This window comes from Trachemys scripta, chromosome 7 (assembly GCF_013100865.1).
Source record: "Trachemys scripta elegans isolate TJP31775 chromosome 7, CAS_Tse_1.0, whole genome shotgun sequence".
NCBI classification, from domain to species: Eukaryota; Metazoa; Chordata; order Testudines; family Emydidae; genus Trachemys; species Trachemys scripta.
In genome coordinates, this window is record NC_048304.1 from 120,939,659 (window position 1) to 120,957,528 (window position 17,870).

The 17,870-nt window shown below is 46.3% G+C and overlaps 1 protein-coding gene across 1 annotated transcript in view; it reads right to left on the bottom strand.

The window, feature by feature from the left end:
- Positions 1–10,467: 10,467 nt before the first annotated feature.
- The window catches only part of CFAP58 (cilia and flagella associated protein 58), an 81,488-nt gene continuing 74,085 nt past the window's right edge, over positions 10,468–17,870 (bottom strand). Inside the window, exon 16 of the mRNA XM_034776875.1 lies at positions 10,468–11,561. Coding sequence (XP_034632766.1) covers positions 11,441–11,561 — 121 coding nt within the window. The 3' untranslated portion in view covers positions 10,468–11,440. The remainder of the gene's footprint in view (positions 11,562–17,870) is intronic.

The window sequence follows — 17,870 nt, forward strand, 5'->3', positions numbered from 1 at the left end:
AAAAAAGAACAGGAGTACTTGTGGCACCTTAGAGACTAACAAATTTATTAGAGCATAAGCTTTCGTGGACTACAGCCCACTTCTTCAGATGCTGTAGTCCACGAAAGCTTATGCTCTAATAAATTTGTTAGTCTCTAAGGTGCCACAAGTACTCCTGTTCTTCCTTTAATTAAAAAGTATGTCATGCGATGAAACCTCCAGGAATATGTCCAACCAAAATTGGCAACCCTAGCTGAGACGGCCGCAGGCAGGGATAGCAAACCCTGGTTCTAGCAGCAGGGGCTGCTTTAGGGACTCCTGGTGGGAGCCTGGGAGCCGAAAGGGGTCAGGAAAATAAGGAAGGGGCTGCAGAACTCGGCGCAATGAAATCAAGAGGCCGCAGGAAGAGGGAGAGGCACGTAGCGTTCGGCACAGGGCTCGCTGCCAGCTGATGATAAAGGCTGACAGAAGACCAGTTATCCCTCAGCACTGAAGTAAATTACAAGACACATCCCCGGAGAGCGCAAGGTGAAGCCCTTGATCAGACAAGCGAAGCTGGAGCGTATTCCCCTTGATATTGCCTGATTTGAATGCGAGTGCTCGTGAAGGGTGCGGGATTGACAGCTCTGGAATCTGCAGAGAGAAAGCAGGCCCTGCCAGTGCCTACTTCTCCCAACCTGGCCCCACCAATGCCACATCTCAGCTGTCTCATGAAGGAGCTACGCTGGGGGAGAGGGTTGAACAGCACATCTGGCACTTGGGTTCTCTGCTGGCGTGGACATCACAGAGGTCAGTTGGTGCCAGCCGTACTGGTGGGTTTTGTGGGCATGGGCACCTGTCAGTTAAAGAGACAGAGAATGATAGCGTCACATAGGCCACTGAATCTCTTGAAGTTTACAGATCACATTAACCTGAAGCTCGTTTGACAGTGTAAAAAAACTACGACTGTCAAACATTTTCTTCACCTAAAAGTTCTGTCTTGAAACGTCTCAGCCAGAGAGATACAAGGGAAGGGTAGGACCTAATGAATGGGGGATCTGTGATCTGTGCCTTCTCTGCACAGCAACACAAATTATTATCACCTGTTTATATTGTATGCCGTGTTGTTGTAGCCTTGTTAGTCCAAGGCTATCAGAGAGACAGGGTGGGGGAGGTAATATCTTCTATTGGACCAACTTCTGATGGCAAGAAAGAGAAGCTTTTGAGCTTACGCAGAGCCCATCATCAGGTCTGGGAAAGGCACTCAGAGTGTCCCAGCTAAATACAAGGTGGAACAGAGTTAACATAAGGAGTTAACATATTTCAAGGGAAAGTTCAAGGTGAAGCGGCTGCAGCACCCAAAGGCTTTGACCACTGTCAGGGCCCCATTGTGCTACATACTGCACTAATACCCAGGGAGACAAGGCCAAACCCTCAGCTGGAGTAAATGGATGGGGCTCCATTGATGTCAATGGAGGGTAACTGACACCAGCTGAGGGGCTGACCCCATCATTGCCCCTACCCCATACAGTCACTTCCATCTGAGCAGCTTGAAATACTTTCCAAGCATTAACTCAACTGGCTGGAGCTGGGACGCGGATCTCCTAACTCCCACCACTCACCAAAGCCCTTTTTCTTTCCTAAGATCTGATGTTGCTATTTCATTTTTTTACCCTATTGACATGGCTCCCCCATCAGTGCTCACCGTATTTGCACAGCCAAAGAAGGGGTAACATTTTCAAAAATGCCTGCGCGACTTAGGAGCCTACCTCACATTTTCAAAAGTGACTTAGACGCCTATTAGCCTCAGTCCCATTGAGACATAAATTCCCGGGTCACTTTTGAAAATAGGACACAGGGTCAAAAAACACTTGTGTGCTTCTGAAAATGTTACCATGGTCCCCATCCCGAAGACAGTAACTAATATCTAGCTTGCATAATGAGACAATGGCTTGAAACGCCAAGGTGAGAGAAAGACAGATGAAGTTTATGTATCACAATGGTTTTTGATATTAACAATGAAGATGACCCACCGGAAATGGCAAATTTGAACTAACATCCAGGGTACAGACACCGTATTAGGAACAAATTTGGAACGCCATCTAATTAGATGCAACAGAGAGCCCTGTGGCACCTTTAAGACTAACAGATGTATTGGAGCATAAGCTTTCGTGGGTAAATACCCACTTCGTCAGAAAGCTTATGCTCCAATACATCTGTTAGTCTTAAAGGTGCCACAGGACTCTCTGTTGCTTTTTACAGATCCAGATTAACACGGCTACCCCTCTGATATCTAATTAGATGTAAACACTATAGACCTGGTCCTCAGCTGATGTAAATTGGAACAGCTGTGTTGGACATAGATCGAGGGACATCACCAGAGCTGTGCGTGTGGAGACCAGCTGAGCATTTAGCCCCATACATACGTATTCAGAATGTGCATGCTGCATTGCCTACAGATTGAAATACTCTACTTCAAAACAATGCACAACACAATCGGTAGACAGGTTGTTTTAAAGAATTTTGGCGCTCAGTTTTAGGCAGTGAAATATTATGCTGTTGATACTGAGCCAGTTTCAGGCCTGGTACAAATGTGGATTTATCCAAGAGCTCTCAACTAAACCAATAAAGGAATGCAGCCCCAGTCCAGAAGGGTGGAATTAAATGCATTTCAAGTTTCTCTCTCTTTCCTCCACTGCACTGGAAGCAGCAAGGGAGTTGGTCATTTCTGGAAGCCTCCTGCACTATCAGTTTAAATAAAAACTCCAATGATGAGATTTCCTAAGCTGTCAAGAGGGAATACATCCCGTTACTAACTCTGAAATATCAGGGGATGGGGTACGATGGAACAGACCAAATGGTGACAGGGAAACCATAACTGTTATTAATGCACTTTGCTGTGACATTCCAACAAGTCTTGCATCTAGGTGCACGTGTATTGGAAAGAGGCTGAGAAAAGATTCAGTGTAACTTTTAAAGAATGAATGTAGGCAACGCAGCTAAATCCCTCTAGTGTACTGAGGCCTGATCACTGGAGCTGGTAACAAACAAACAAACAAACAAAAAAAACCATCAAAACTTTATTTTGACAAAATGTTAATTTTTGCCAAAACAAAACATTTCAGGGTTTTTTAGTTTTGTTGGCAAACAGCCAATATTTTTCCTGGGGGAGGAGGGGGGTGAGAGACAATCTCCCAAGCAATGGAACTTGCTACTTTCTTTCTATTCTTTGTATTACCCTAGCAACTAGAGGCTGCAGCCAAGATCACGCCTTCATTGTGCTAGGCACTGTACAAACGCATAGGGTATGTCTACACTGCAATTGGTGGTGGTGCTCTGATCCAGCTAGAGCAGCTAAAGTAGCAGTGAAGCATGGACCCTGACATGGGCTAGCAGTTCTGGGACGTAACCAAGGGCCCAGATAGGCTGCTGCACCCTTCCTGCTATTTTTAGCTGCACTAGCTACGCTAAAGCTAATGCTACGCATTAGCTGCGCATGCTGCAATCACACCTCTGACTGTAGCATAGACAGAAATAATCCTGGTCCTGAAGAGTGTGCACTCCAAATAGCCAAGACCAGCAAAGGAACTGTTCTTATGCCCATCTCACAGATAGCAAGATGAGGCACAGGGAGATTATACTGACCTGTCTGAGGTCACACTGAGTCTGTTGCAAGGGCAGGACTTGAACTCAGAGTGGCTGAGATGAGCCAGGCCAGCATTTCCACACAAGACCATCCTGCCTCGCAAAACTGTTTCTTAGGTCAATGTAATACTGTACAATGTTCTTTTTTCCCCCCAGGCATTAGCTAAACTGGCTTTATTTCACCCCTTGTCCAGGCTGCAAAAAATGAAAATTGCAAGTTTATTTTTTTAACAGAAACTAGATGGGATCACACACACGGTTTGGGGCACATGATCGGTTACTCAGGATTAAAAGGCAGGAGATTCTAACTGACCAGCTCTGACCAGGTCAATCAGCCACTGTCACAGAAGACCCTATCCTGTGACTAGCTGGCACTGTTGACTTCACTGGGCGTTGAAGTCGCTCATTACCTTGCCGAAGACACTCAGCATATTGCAGGAGCGGGGCCCCAAATTGGGTGCACAGAAAACCTGCATATGTGCCCTGGTTTGGTGAAACCCTTAGGCACCTAAATACCTTTGAGGATCTGGGCTGTAAACACTTGAATTGTCAATGGGACTACTCATGTGCTTCAAGTTAAGCACTTAAGTGCTTTACAGGTCTGAGGCCTAGATGATGCTGCCGCCATGCAACGCAATCCATTAACTAGTCTGAGATCAGGAAAGTGGTTTGAGATTTTGCCTGGGCGCACGGTCTCTCATAAAAGAGATAGGTGAGACTCATGCTAGCTGATGGATGATCAGATTCCACACCTCCCAGCCTCAGTCTAGGAAGCTAGAGAGCCGCTGGGGTAAGCAATCAACCAAATAGAGAATATGATAATGCAATGTTATCACTAGGGCGACATTTTGAAGCAAGAGAGCCTTTCGCAAAGGTACATGTGTGAGAGTATCCGATTTGTCGTTTACTCACCCGGATCAGGATTTTGCAGCATGCCCAGTTTTGGGCACAGGGCCAGAGGCTGTTTTGGAAAAGGTGAACCTAAAGGACCAACAACTTCAAAGCCACAACAACAAAGGCAAAGGCTGCACCTTGTCTTCACAGTGCAGCAACTAGATTTGGCAGCACAGAAGATAAGCTCTCTCCAGCAAAGACTCTGGCGCAGGAAGAGTTCAGCTTTGTCTTTCTTTTTCAGATTGCAGAGCTCCACACTTGAACTGTTCCATAAGTAACAGCCCTCCTCCCCACCCAGAAAAAGCAACACCACCCCCACCCCCGGGAATCCTGTTTGGGGTCAATCACTACCCCATTAACTCCCAGTCAAGGAGCCCACCTGCCCCGGCAACATCCTTAGATCACTGGCAAATAGCTTTTAACCCCCCTAGGGGTGCCCACGTTCTGACAAGCACTCGACATCTGGAGCCCTCTACTCGACCAAATCACGCCAGGGTGAGCTAAGGACAGGATTTCAGCTCCATCTCTAAATGAGTGTTTCTGTGGCTGTAAGGATGTGATCATGTGTGGTGCAGAGAGCCTCTTGTGATGTGACTCAGCACTAGGCTGATCAGATAGCAAGTGTCAAAAATCGGGACAGGAGGTGGGGAGTAATAGGTGAGAAAAAGACCCAAAAATCAGGACTGGCCCTATAAAATCAGGCCATCTGGTCACCCTACTCAGCACTTTGAACTCCACTGAAGTTACTGTTTGCCTAGGGATCATTGTTAGACACTCAGCACATTGCAAGTGGCTCAGTTTCACACACACGGTCAGTCTCTGTGATGCCCTTGCTCATGCCGGATAGTACTTTACTGCATGAGTAGTCCTGCTGAAGCCAATGGGACTGCCTGTGGAAGGAGATGCTACTGAGAGTGAGAAAAGGTATCAAAATCTGACCCAGAGAAAGTCCAATGCGCCACTTCAGATTTGAATAGGAGGGGGCACGTTTCCACAGGTGTCCAGGGGCCACTTAGGCCCCTGAAAGTTCTTGGCTTTATGGAGGATAAAATGTAAAAATCAGTCTATTTCAGGAGCATGTGTTGTGATTATTTTCTTTACTTCTAATAACAATTCACACAGGTTTACTACAACAAAATTACCAACACCGTGCCCCCTCGGCTGGGTTTTCAGTAGGATTTGAAGCTGGGACCATCAGAGCTAAAACCATTCATGTTTTATGGCTTGAGCGAAAGGAGCAGCTCCTCTAACAAGTAGCTTTAGTAGGTTTTTATCCTCTTATGTGGAGCAGCTGCTAGAGGGGAAACAGAATCATACTGAGCTAGACAGGAACAAAGACACTGTGCTTAGTGGGTTAGTAGATTGAGAAGTGCCTCATTTTTTAGCAACAGCCATGAGCCTAGCAATGGGAGCCCAGGTATATCCCATGGTCCTACTGACAGCCATTCACTGCCTCTCCTGAGAATGCTAAAAGGGGAGGTGTAAACATAGCTTCTTCCCCCTCAAAGGTGCTGAGCCCTGATGACCCATCTTCTCCCCCTCTTCAGGCTGAAGTGCAAGCTGCAGGCGCACGTATACAATTGCATCCAGCCAACCCTGCGGGGAAGAAGAAACTGGTTGCCGTGGAGATGCGCCATGAGCTCGCCTTCCCCAGCTGAAGTAAGAGTTGGGACAGATTTGTGCTTTATGGGCCAAGACAATGAACCAGGAACCCTTGTGGCTCCCAGCGGCCAAGCAATGTGGGAGAGGCCTGCTTTCTCCAACTCCCGGACCTGCCACTCCAAGGATGTGGAAACAACTCCCACCCGCCCACCGCACCCTTCCCAAGTGTCTCCTCTGGCAGCAACATGCTCGGCCCCTCCTGAGGGGTTCTAAGCAATCACAATTCCCATTGACTTCAAGGGGAGTTGAGGGTCCTCAGCCCTTCAAACGATCTGGACTCTAAACTGCTCCTAAATTGTATCCACCAAATGCACTTGCACATGCCAACGGTCAATTGCACCGGATTAAAATATGCAGCTGTCTGTGCATTTTTAACAGGCACAACTTAGGCACGGCTTTTTGAAGACCGGATCCTTAACCCCAGCTCCTGGGCCAAGCTTCTGTCACCCTTACACACCCCTTATTCCACAAAGAGCCCCGTTGACTTGAATGGGACCATTCATAGAGGAAAGAGCTATTTGATGGAAAAAAAATTCACGATCTCTCCCGATAGTTTTTGGAAACAATCAAAAGCATCCTCCCGTGGAATGGGTGACCCATCAGCGACGTCACCCACTGGGTAACTAGTACTCATTTATTAAAGTCCCTAAATACAAATTAACCTAACCTAGAGCCTCCGCTCCTAGAGAGTAAATGCTGAGCCTGATGGGCTTAGTGTGGGCCAGTGAAGAGGGAACCAGGCTAGAAACCACAATTCCTGCCTCGTGTTCCAGACTGTCACTGACTCACCCTCCTGTAGCTTAGGATTTAAAATAAAACATTCAAAGAGATCCTTTTCACCCTGCCGCCTCTCTCCAAATTTGCTTGTGGCATAGTTAGTTCAGCCCTGGCGTAACTCCACAGCCATCCATGGAACACTGCTCAGTTTGGCTCAGTGATCTGAGAACTGGCACACTGCACACCAGCCCGGAGGGAAATTTGTACAGCTAGATTATAAAGCTCTGATAATAGTGTTTACCGTGCAAATGTTGACAGACCTACCTGACAGCCAGTGTATCCAGAGGGAGGGTGTCTCTGTAGTGATGCTTTGTTGATAGCCCGCAGTGATGTCTCATTTCTTCTTCCCCAGGCTGCTAACACCTCGGTTAGCTTTCCTGTAAACTACCGCAGCCTCTTCCTTGTTGGCCACCTTGTCTCGCCTCTCATTCTTCTAGGCCATTTAGAACACATTGCTAAAACCCATGTTCCTCTCCTGCTGCTCCCGCCACAGCTCCCTCCATGCACACATCACGCCTTCTTCAGTGGCACTTGGAAAAGCACCTAGTTGTGAGCACCTCCATCCCCTCTTACGTGTTTGCAATACTGATCTCCCCACAGCTGGGTCCTGGTTGTGATCTGCCTTACACCAGTGAAACCCCGTGGACTTCTGGGGAGTTATTCCTGATTTACACTGGTAGGAGATAGCAGCACACACCATGTGCCTGATTGTATCTATTATTCACACTCCAGTCGTGTCTACAGGTCCCATTTATGGATCCGGGCCACCTGGTGCTAGGGACTCTGTACACGTGTAGCAAACAGATAGTCCCTCCCCCTAGAGAGCTCACGCTTCTGTGGCTGAATTTGTTATATCATCTGAGTGAGGCCCGGCTCCTGCAACGTGATGCGGACAGATCCCTCTTTGCACCAATTGACCTCAGCTTAAAGGGTCGGGGCCTTAGATAGTAAGCTTCTTCAGGGAAGCTACCTTGTCTTTAAAGTAGTGTGTGTCCCTCTCCGGAGCTCTGAAATCAAACACTGATAAAGTATTACACCCCCGACAAGAGAAGTTCCTTAGAATCCATGATACACTCACCAGGCAGATGGCTATGGACCTAATCCAACACCTGCTGCAGTGAGTGGAAAAGTTCCCATTTACTTCAGGGGGCATGGATCGAGCCCTCCATCTTTTCACATGCTTTTATAGCAACCAAGAGGTGAAGTGTGCCTATACCTTCTGGTTTACATCTCGCCCAGTATTGGATTCAATTATCATTATTCAGCGACGGGACCTAAATGAGCACTTCAGAAATGCCGCCTACAACGCAGGGCTAAGTGAACAAATGATGCTACCATTAAAGTTCTGTCGTTTCCTGCTGTGTAAGTCAAATCTCCGAGCATTAAAAGCACCTCGGCACCATGCAGATTCACAGACAGTGACAATGATTTTCAAGTTCTCTGGCTTTTATAGTCTCGGGGGTTTTGTTCGGTTTCTGGTGTGCTTTAGTCAATTTTAATGCCTGAACCTACATAAGGTTTCAGGACTCTGAGGCTGTAAATTAGGCGGGCTGTAGTTGCTTAGTTCCTGGCAATGATAAAAGTTATTAGCAACAATTCTTAATTTTTCAAATTCCCAAGCAAGTTTAGTTCTCCTAAAAGCGGTAAGTTAAGGTAGGGTTACCATATTTAAAAAATAAAAAAAGAGGACACTCCACAGGCCCTAGCCCCACCCCTTTCCCACCCTGGACCTGCCCCAACTCTGCCCTTTGCCTGCCCCTCCCCAAAGTCCCCGCCCTAACTCCCCCTCCTCCCTCCCAGCCACGCAAAAAGGGCTGCCTGAGCGCTACCGGCTTTACGGTTTGCCGGGCAGCCTCCAGACCCTGCTCCCCCGGCCGACGCTTCCCCAGCACAGCTGGAGCCCGAGAGGGGAAGCGCCCAGCCAGAGGGCGCAGGGTCTGGAGGCTGCCTGGCAAACCATGAAGCCCGTAGCACTCGGGCTTCGGGCAGCCCCTATGCCTCCGGACCCCGAGCCGCCGGCTGGGCACTTCTCCTCCCCGGCTCCAGCTGCTCTGCTCCGGCGGCGCAGGGTCCGGAGGCACGGGGGCTGCCCGAAGCCGGTAGCGCTGGCTCGGGCAGCTTAGCTCTTAAACAGAGCTGAAGTCTGAGTCCGGGGAGGAGCAGAGCAGCCGCGGGAGGGGAAGTGCCCGGCCGGAATTTTTCCCGGACATGTTCAGCTTTTTGGCAATTCCCCCCGGACAGGAGTTTGATTGCCGAAAAGCCGGACATGTCCGGGAAAAACCAGACGTATGGTAACTCTAGTTAATGCAATGAGCTGGGGCAGGGCTAGTGGCCAATGTATTCAAACTTCGGGTGCCTAACCTTAGTCTCCTAGAATTTTATTGCTATCTGCTGCACTTGGCAAGTGGGCTCAGACCTATTACTCATCCCTTCGGAGTAGAAAGCATACTTGCTGTCACAAATCGTACATAGTACTTTGCATTCCTATAGTGCTCTTCATCTAAGTACCTTAAAGTGCTTTTCAAACATGAATGAATGAATCCTCCTAACTCTCCACTCAAGTATTATACCCATTTTACAGATGGGTAAACTGAGACAGTGAGATATTTAAGGTCAGATTCTGCCTCCCTTCCTCACTGAATAGTACCTTATTCCATTCGTAGTCCCCTTTATTTTGATACTAGATACTACACAGTGCAAGTAATGGTGGAAGAATCTGTCTGTTAGGGATTTGCCCAAGGTCACAAGCAGAGCAGAGAATCAGCCTGGTGCCTACACCCCCATTCCGTGCCCCCTGCCTTAACCATTAGATCACACTCTCTCCTAGATCCTACTCTGAATTAATGGAAAGACAGCCACTGATTTGAATGAACTTTGAATTTGGCCCCTATATTGTACAGTTAAGATATGGAGTAATAAACAAATGACTTATGCATAATGGGCTGGGCTTCTAGGGTTCTCTGAGCCCAATTTTCCATTGTTACCTATATGAAGCAATGGTTTACTCTGGGAATAGTTTAATTTATTTCAATACGACTACTCCCAGAGTACATTACTACTCAGTCTGAGTAAACGGGGAAAGAATCTGGCTTTATAGTAACTACTGGAAATTCAGCTCCTTTCTAAAGAATGGCCTAGACCTATTTGGGATGTCTTCATACTCATCTATCCAGGTCAGCCATCTTGACTTTACTGTGATTGGATTATTGTGGTTATACTGAAATGTCACACACACACAACAAGATTCAGACAATAAGACTCCTCTAAAATGATACTGTGGTGCAAATATACTTGACAGAGAAAAAAAAAATACAATAGATCTGATGACTCGGTGTTCTAGTCTGATGTACCAGCAAAGTAGATTCCCTGTTGTATTTAACTTGAGTCCCCTGAATTAAACACTTCCATTAAAAGTTTCCCACAGTAGCTTCAATATTTAATTATGTATTCCACCAAAGCAAAGATCAAAATCTCTGCAAAGGGTTTTTTTTGTATTAAATATTTATCAGCATCTCTCCTCAGGGATGAAAAACTAGTCCAAAGAGAGAGCATTCCATATAGAAATCAGTTTCAAAACATTTTATTTTATTGCTTGAGAGTTTTCTCTACTTCAGCTCCTCTCGCAGTGATTTTGTCATATCACTTGGTAATTAAATCTCTTTTGGCCGAAAAGATTGGAGGGCTCACGCTGCATTGCAAAAACAATTTTTTAAAGTTACAAAAATGTTCCAGGATCTTTCTCTTAATAGAAATTAAAGTGCAAAGTTTGCCATGTTTTGAGTTCAGCTTCACAAGAAAATTTATGGAGGATGGTAGGTTCCAGACAGAGTAGACAGACTGCCTAGTTGAACAGACATAATTATGTCACTTAGTATCCACATCCAGTATGCAGAATTGCATCCCTTAACAATGGACAGTGGGTAGGTGTACTGTGGCCAGAAACTCCCTTGATCTTAATAATGGCTGTAGCAAATATTGAATAAACCAAGCGATATTACTCATGCACAAAAAACTGTCTCATGTGAACATCTGAGCAAAGAGTTGTCAACTCTGTATTTGCTTAAAATAGGCCATGGAGCTTCTTGTTATTCCTTTTTCCTTCTTTTCTGTTTTTCTCCTTCCTATTCGTAGATTTAAATTGATGGATAAACAGAATGTGTTTGGGGTGGAGGTAGATAGAGGGTATATAGTTGCGCATATTAAAGTATTTTGGGTGTTACAATTCTAAATAAAAAGTCACAGTAATAAGGAAGAAATATCAGCATATGTCCCAGCTGTGCAGCTCCATGGACATGTGGTAATGCTGGTGCCATCAAGGGTGGAATTTAGCCCAGAGTGTGTAAATTACAACACTGGCCGCTCTAGAATAAGCTTCTTTTATGATAACAATGCAGTGATAGCAAAGAGAATATTTGATATGAGTTACTCTAAAACCATTCTCTGAAACACCCAAGAACGGATTTAGTTCAGCAGGAAAAGTGGGACATGATGAGATGACTCCAGTTTAGGCCATAACCTTGGGCGGCTGCTTGGTGAGAGCAAAGCCTCCCCCAGTGAAACGAGGAACGTCCATTCTCTGCGTTGGATACTCCTGCTCCATGTTAGCCAACACTCGCTCCTTATCCCTTTAGAGGAAACAAAGAGGGAAAGGAAAGGAAAAACATGTTTCACTTTAACTATGCAACAGTGTTTTCAAACTAAGCAAGTCTGTGTCCTCCAAAGTGTCTGTGATGCAACCACTGTACCAAGCGATCATTAAAAATATGTTGATTAAAGCCTGTTAGGCTAAACAGCCAAGACTAGGTGTCTGTTTGGATCTAATTAAGCGACTACTGATGCTTTTCAGAATTATTAAAAATTAGAACTAAATGAGTTCTAATGTTAGCCACCCAAAGTCGGTCAGAGCATCTCATTAGAACTAGAATAAGCGTGAGCTTTGCGACTTTGGGTTTCTAATCATCGCCCCGTTCTACCAACTCCTCATTTGTTTTCAAACAAACAGCTAGATTCATCAAAGGCAGGATGGGGAGATATTTTTTCCTTTGTTGAATTTTAATGAATAAATAGTGTTATTTTAAATTAATGGAGATATCCTATCTCCTAGAACTGGAAGGGACCTTGAAAGGTCATCAAGTCCAGCCCCCTGCCTTCACTAGCAGGACCAAGTATTGATTTTGCCCCAGATCCTTAAGTGGCCCCCTCAAGGATTGAACTCACAACCCTGGGTTTAGCAGGCCAATGCTCAAACCACTGAGCTATCCCTCCCCATCTATCGCCAAATTTTAACAAAGTTCCAGTTATAATTACCCAGCCTGTTGTATTTGCAGAAAAACCAAACACTAGATCTGTGGGGCATCTATAGCCTCAGGCACTTGCTCCATCTGAGGATGGAGAGCGTGAATGTGGTGGCCTTAAGAGACCGGAGCAATGTTTAGATGTTCACTCTTCAATAGGTCTTGGGGAGGGAGAGGGGCGCAGGTATCCAGAGTAGAATAAATATAAAGGGGCAGCATTTTCAATTTTCTGAGATACACCTCAAGGATTCAGAGACAGGTGTCAGAAATCACAGAATCAGATTCATAGGGTTAGAAGGAACTGCAAGCGTCATCTAGTCTAACCCCTGCCAAGATGCAGGATTTGTTGTGTCTAAACCATCCAAGACAGATGGCTATCCAACCTCCTTTTGAAAAACTCCAGTGAAGGAGCTTCCACAGCCTTCCCAGGCATCTGTGCCATTGTCGTATAGTTCTACAGTTAGGAAGTTTTTCCTGAGATTTAATCTAAATCTGCTCTGCTGTAGTTTGAACCCATTGCCTCTTGTCCTGCCCTCTGTGGCAAGAGAGAACAACTTTTCTCCATCTTTTTTGGCAGCCTTTCGAGTATCTGAAGACCATTATCATACCCCCCTTAATCTCCTCCTTTCCAAACTAAACATACCCAGTTCCTTCAGCCTTTGCTCGTATGGCTGCATTCCATCCCTTTGATCATCTTTGTCACTCACCTCTGGATCCTTTCCAGTTTCTCTACATCCTTTCTATACATTGGTGACCTGGACACAGTTCTCCAGCTGAGGCCTAACCAGCACCAAGTAGAGCGGTACTATTGCATCCCATGACTTGCATCCTATGCCTCTGTTAATGCCACCTAAAATTGCATTTGCTTCTTTTGCAACAGCACTGCATTGCTGACTTATGTTGAATCTGTGATCCACCACAACTCCCAGATCCTTCTCAGCAGTGCTGCTGCCAAGCCAGTTTCCCCCCATTCTGTATTTGTGCTTTTGGTTTTTCTTCCCTAAGTGTAGCATCTTACGTTTGTCTTTGTTGCATTTCATTTTGTTGTCCATAGCCCTGTTCCCCAAATGGTCAAGATCCCTCGGAATTTTAGCTCTATGCACTATTGGCAATACCTCCTAGCTTTCTGTCAGCTAGAAACTTGATCAGTATGCTCCTCTACACCTATATCCAGGTCATTCATGAAGATGTTAAACACTGGACCCAGAACAGATCCCTGTGGAACGCCACTTGAGACCTCCCTCCAATCTGACATCACTCCATTAATCTTTTCTAATATTTAAAATAAATCAAGCAAGATTTTATGAAATCCTAGTTTACTATAATAACCATGGATCTTTAAACACTTTACAAAAGAGGTCAAGATACCCCCATTTTACAGATGGGGAACCTGAGGCACAGAAAGGAGAAGAGACTTGGTCAAGGATAACCAGCATGCTAGTGGCACAACTGGGAATAGATTCCAGGCCTCCTAAATCACAGTCCAATTTGTCAACTAGGCCAAAATTGACTAGCCCTGCTTAGTTAAGATTAAATAAACAGTTACTATAAAGGAATACAATTTCCTTGTATTTTTTGTCATTTTGCTTTAACAGCTAATATTTGGCCTTTGCTGATTCCCGCCCAGTCTCCTTGGTGAAACAAATGGCTTCCTACAGTTAGTAATATTGGGGGACCAAGGGACAAATGCTATCTGAAAAAAAAGAAAAAGAAAAATCCAAGAGAAACCCCATATGGAGGCCCAGTGATGGTTTCTTGTTCCACATGTCATTTGTGTGGAAGCATGTGATTAACCACAGGTTGGGTTAGATGCACACAAATAAACCAAACCACTTATAAATGTTTTTAACAAAGTCAATGTAGTGCTGAGGGAAGGTGCCACGCTGACAGCCCTGGAGCCTGAGGTGCCCCATCATGACAGGTATTTCCACCCTGGAGTAAGAAGGTTGGCACAGCTCCATGTCCTTTCAAACTGTGGGCCCTCACTGAGGCTGTCAGCAAGGGTGCCAACCGCAGTGTTGCTGATTCTTGTGCACCAGGCACAGCATCATTGTCCAAGCTGTCAGGTGGTAATGACTTTCTGGTTACTGCCTGTAGTCAATGCAGCTATTCACACAGGAAAGGGCTAATGGATCAGGTCTCTGATCTGGATTCAAGCTAGCGACCTGGAGGCAACTAAAGGCTCCATATCCCATACCAATCCTCAGAGATCAAACCAATACAAAGGTGTTTGAAGCAACCAGCAGAGGTAATGGAGAAGAAAAGCAACAAATAGTGGTAGGGGAGAACAGGGAGGAAGAAAGAATGTCAGAGGGAGCTAGTGATTCTGTCAGCGAGGGCCAGGGAACAGAAAAAAGAGGACTAAAGATTTCCAGTTTGAAGCCAAATCCAAAGCTAAGGTCCTGTGCAAATCCATCAATCATTACAGCCATGGGAAGCTGCATCACTTCAAGAAGCAAGACTTTAAATTACAAAAGAGGGCAGTCTGGTGCAAATCAATAAAAGCCTTTAGATTACCCCTTTATATGGTGCTATCTAGGAGCATTAACTCAGCCACATACCAGCGTAGTCAGTAATGCCGCCAATGCTGTTGCACCAATGGGATTCTCTTTTTATCAGCAAAGGCAGCCGCAAGTAGAGCAGACACGCTGTCGCCATTTGCCACTGTTACAACGATCAAGTCAAAAAAAGGCTTAATTTTGGGTTGCACTGAATATGAAATGTCAGCAAAATTTCAAGTTGGGTCAAATGAAGGCAGAGGAGCAGTGGTGGCTAGGGCACTCTTCTAGTATGTGGAAGCCCCAACTTCAATTCCTGCCTCTAGCTGATCTGGAGACGGAATTTGGACTGGGTTTTGCAGGTCACCCTAACAACTGAGCTATGGGGCTCTCTCAGTCTCTTCTGTTGAGGCTTTCCTACTTTTTATAAATAAGTCATTGGAACAGGGATCAATATCAAATAGTTTCAGTCAACCTGAAACTGCATTTTTTGGGCAAATAAACTATTCACCAGAAGAATTTCGCTCAGCTCTAGCGATCTCCCAGAGGAGGCGTGTGAGTCAGGGCTGGGAACCAAAACAATACTGTCAACCTCTGAAACAGGTGGGGGGGGGGACATAAATCGCTGCTGTCCTGGACAAATCTCAGCATTGGCACTTGGATGAATTCCCAGAACATACATAGGGTGTGGCTAGCAGGGGACAAACAGCCATGCTCAAAGGATGGCCATTGTGCCTAGCCCTTGCAGGGAGCTGCCAGGGAGAGATGGCCTGCTGAGTTGAACTACAGGCAGAATTTAACCTTAACTTTTAAACAGAATGATGGGACTGGCATAAACTGACCAGCAACAGGAACCTCTTTATCACTGTGAGATACTGACAGATTCAAACATAACCGCCCCTTGCAAGGTAAAAAAAAGTCATGTCCTGAGTAATGTGATTCTCAATATAATTCTAACAGGACATCAATTCTAGCTACAGACATACAGCAAAACAGGAGCGTATTTCTTCTCTAACGCACAAAAGCAAATGTGAAACCAAGGTCCAAACTGTAAACATTAGAAGTGTTTTCAAGAGGACACTTAACTGTTGGAAATGGATTGTTAGACATTATGGGAGTCTCATGTATTGATCCTGAAACTCCAGGAAGGCCATTAGCGGTGAACAATTGTTGATAATTCCAACATCAAGGCAGCCTTATACAATTTGCAGATGAACAAAGGTCACTTGTTATCACTGACTATTTTGCTAATTCCACCATCAGTACTGCTTGCTCTCTAAAATACAGTTAAGGCAAAGACAAATGCAGGTAGCTTTGAATCACAGTCAATGAAAATGGAAAAATAGAGTTTGGAGTGTCAGAGGGGACAGGCTGGGGGAGAAAATGCATGGAAGGGAAACTGGTTCATGCAAAAAAAAAAAACACACACACCACACACACACTACTGCAAATCAAGCCATCCAACTGCAAAATGACATCATCCCCTAGAAACCTCTCCTTGGGGAAAATATCTGCATTTCCAAATATGACTAGTGATTTTGGGTTCAACTTGAGGCACCATAATGGAGCCTGATTTTCAGACCGTGCCAAGCACCCAGCCCCTGCAAATTAGGCCCCTTTAAGGCATCCCAAGTGGAACACCCAAAAAACATTAGTCACTTCTGAAAATTGAAAGCAGACTGTTTGAATACACAACTGTGCTCTGTGACTGTAGAGGGAAGTTACCTACCATCAAACTAAAACACTGACCATTGGCTAAAACACGAGTGACTAACTAGATACAAAAAGATTCAGACACAGCCTGAGGTAGAAAGGGGTGAGAAGTCTGGCAAAGAAAGACTGTAGGCGCAGCTGAGGTGCCTCCATTTGCAGCTAAGGAGAAGAAAAAAGTGCTTGGGCGTTACTCCTCCTTTCTAAAGCTGTGGGCAATGAATTTCTGCAGCCACAAGGGAGCACTTGTGCAGCCCGAATGAGCGTGGTTTTTCTCCAAAGCTCTGTGGCGCGAGGGATACTTTATCCCAACACTAGGAATATGCACTCAGAAGAAGAACTACCTCCCCAACCAGGGTGCTGTGCAGTTTTAATATTTGTAAAATCCCTTGAGAGCCACAGTCCAGTCAGTGCTTGAGAAGCACTCAGTAGATGCACCTGAGCTGCCCAGTTACCACCTTGAATCCAAACTCCTATTTTGGCATGAGATAATAAACTGGCAAAGGGCCTCCTCCAACCATACCTGATCAGCACCAATACCTGGACCATCTTATGCTGACTTCAGACTGGGACTAGACACAGAGACGCTGTTACTGCAAAATAGTCTTGTAATCAGACGTGGACTCACCCCTGCGGCACCTCCTGCTGGTCGTCCAGGGAATTAGCTCACCAGCCGCTGGAGTGCCCTCTGCAGACCGGTGATCCGCCTGTCATTGGCCCCTGGACCCCGTTGGCTCCTGGACCCCGGTGCCCTTGGCTTAGGTGCTGCCCCCCTGGCAGTACCCCACTCTTTCTCTGGGTCTCCCCACCTAGGGGAACCCCCACCCCTTATCCCAATGTTGCCTCAGTCATGGCTACTGCCAGTCACCATCTAGCCCCCGCACCCTGGCGCAGACTGCAGTCTATCAGCCAATCATCATAGGCATCAAGGGGTTTGGACTGGCTGCCTTTACCCACCCTCAGGCTGCCCCTCTGCAACCGCAATACCTATATAGCCTAGGGCTTCCCAGCCCCCAAGGCCTTTCCCCAGCCCTGCCTGCCTGCCTGCCTGCCTGCCTGCCTGCCTGCCTGCCTGCCTGCCTGCCTGCCTGCCTGCCTGCCTGCCTGCCTGCCTGCCTGCCTGCCTGCCTGCCTGCCTGCCTCTCAGAGGGAGACTGCTCTGCTCTGACTACCCTGGCCTTCTTATAAGGCTGAGTGGCTCAGTTTGGGGCGTGGCCCCAGCTGCAGCCACTTCCCCAATCAGCCGGGGTTTGCCCCTTTACACAGCCCAAGCTCTCTGCAGGGCTTTTCCAACCCCTTCAGAGCTGGAGCGGGCATTCACCCCGCTACAAGTCTCCTGACCATGGGCCATGGTAGCTGGCTGAAGCTCAACCCAGCCATGACCAAAGTGATGTTGATAAGTGAGGGGATACACTTAGAAGAAGTGGCACAC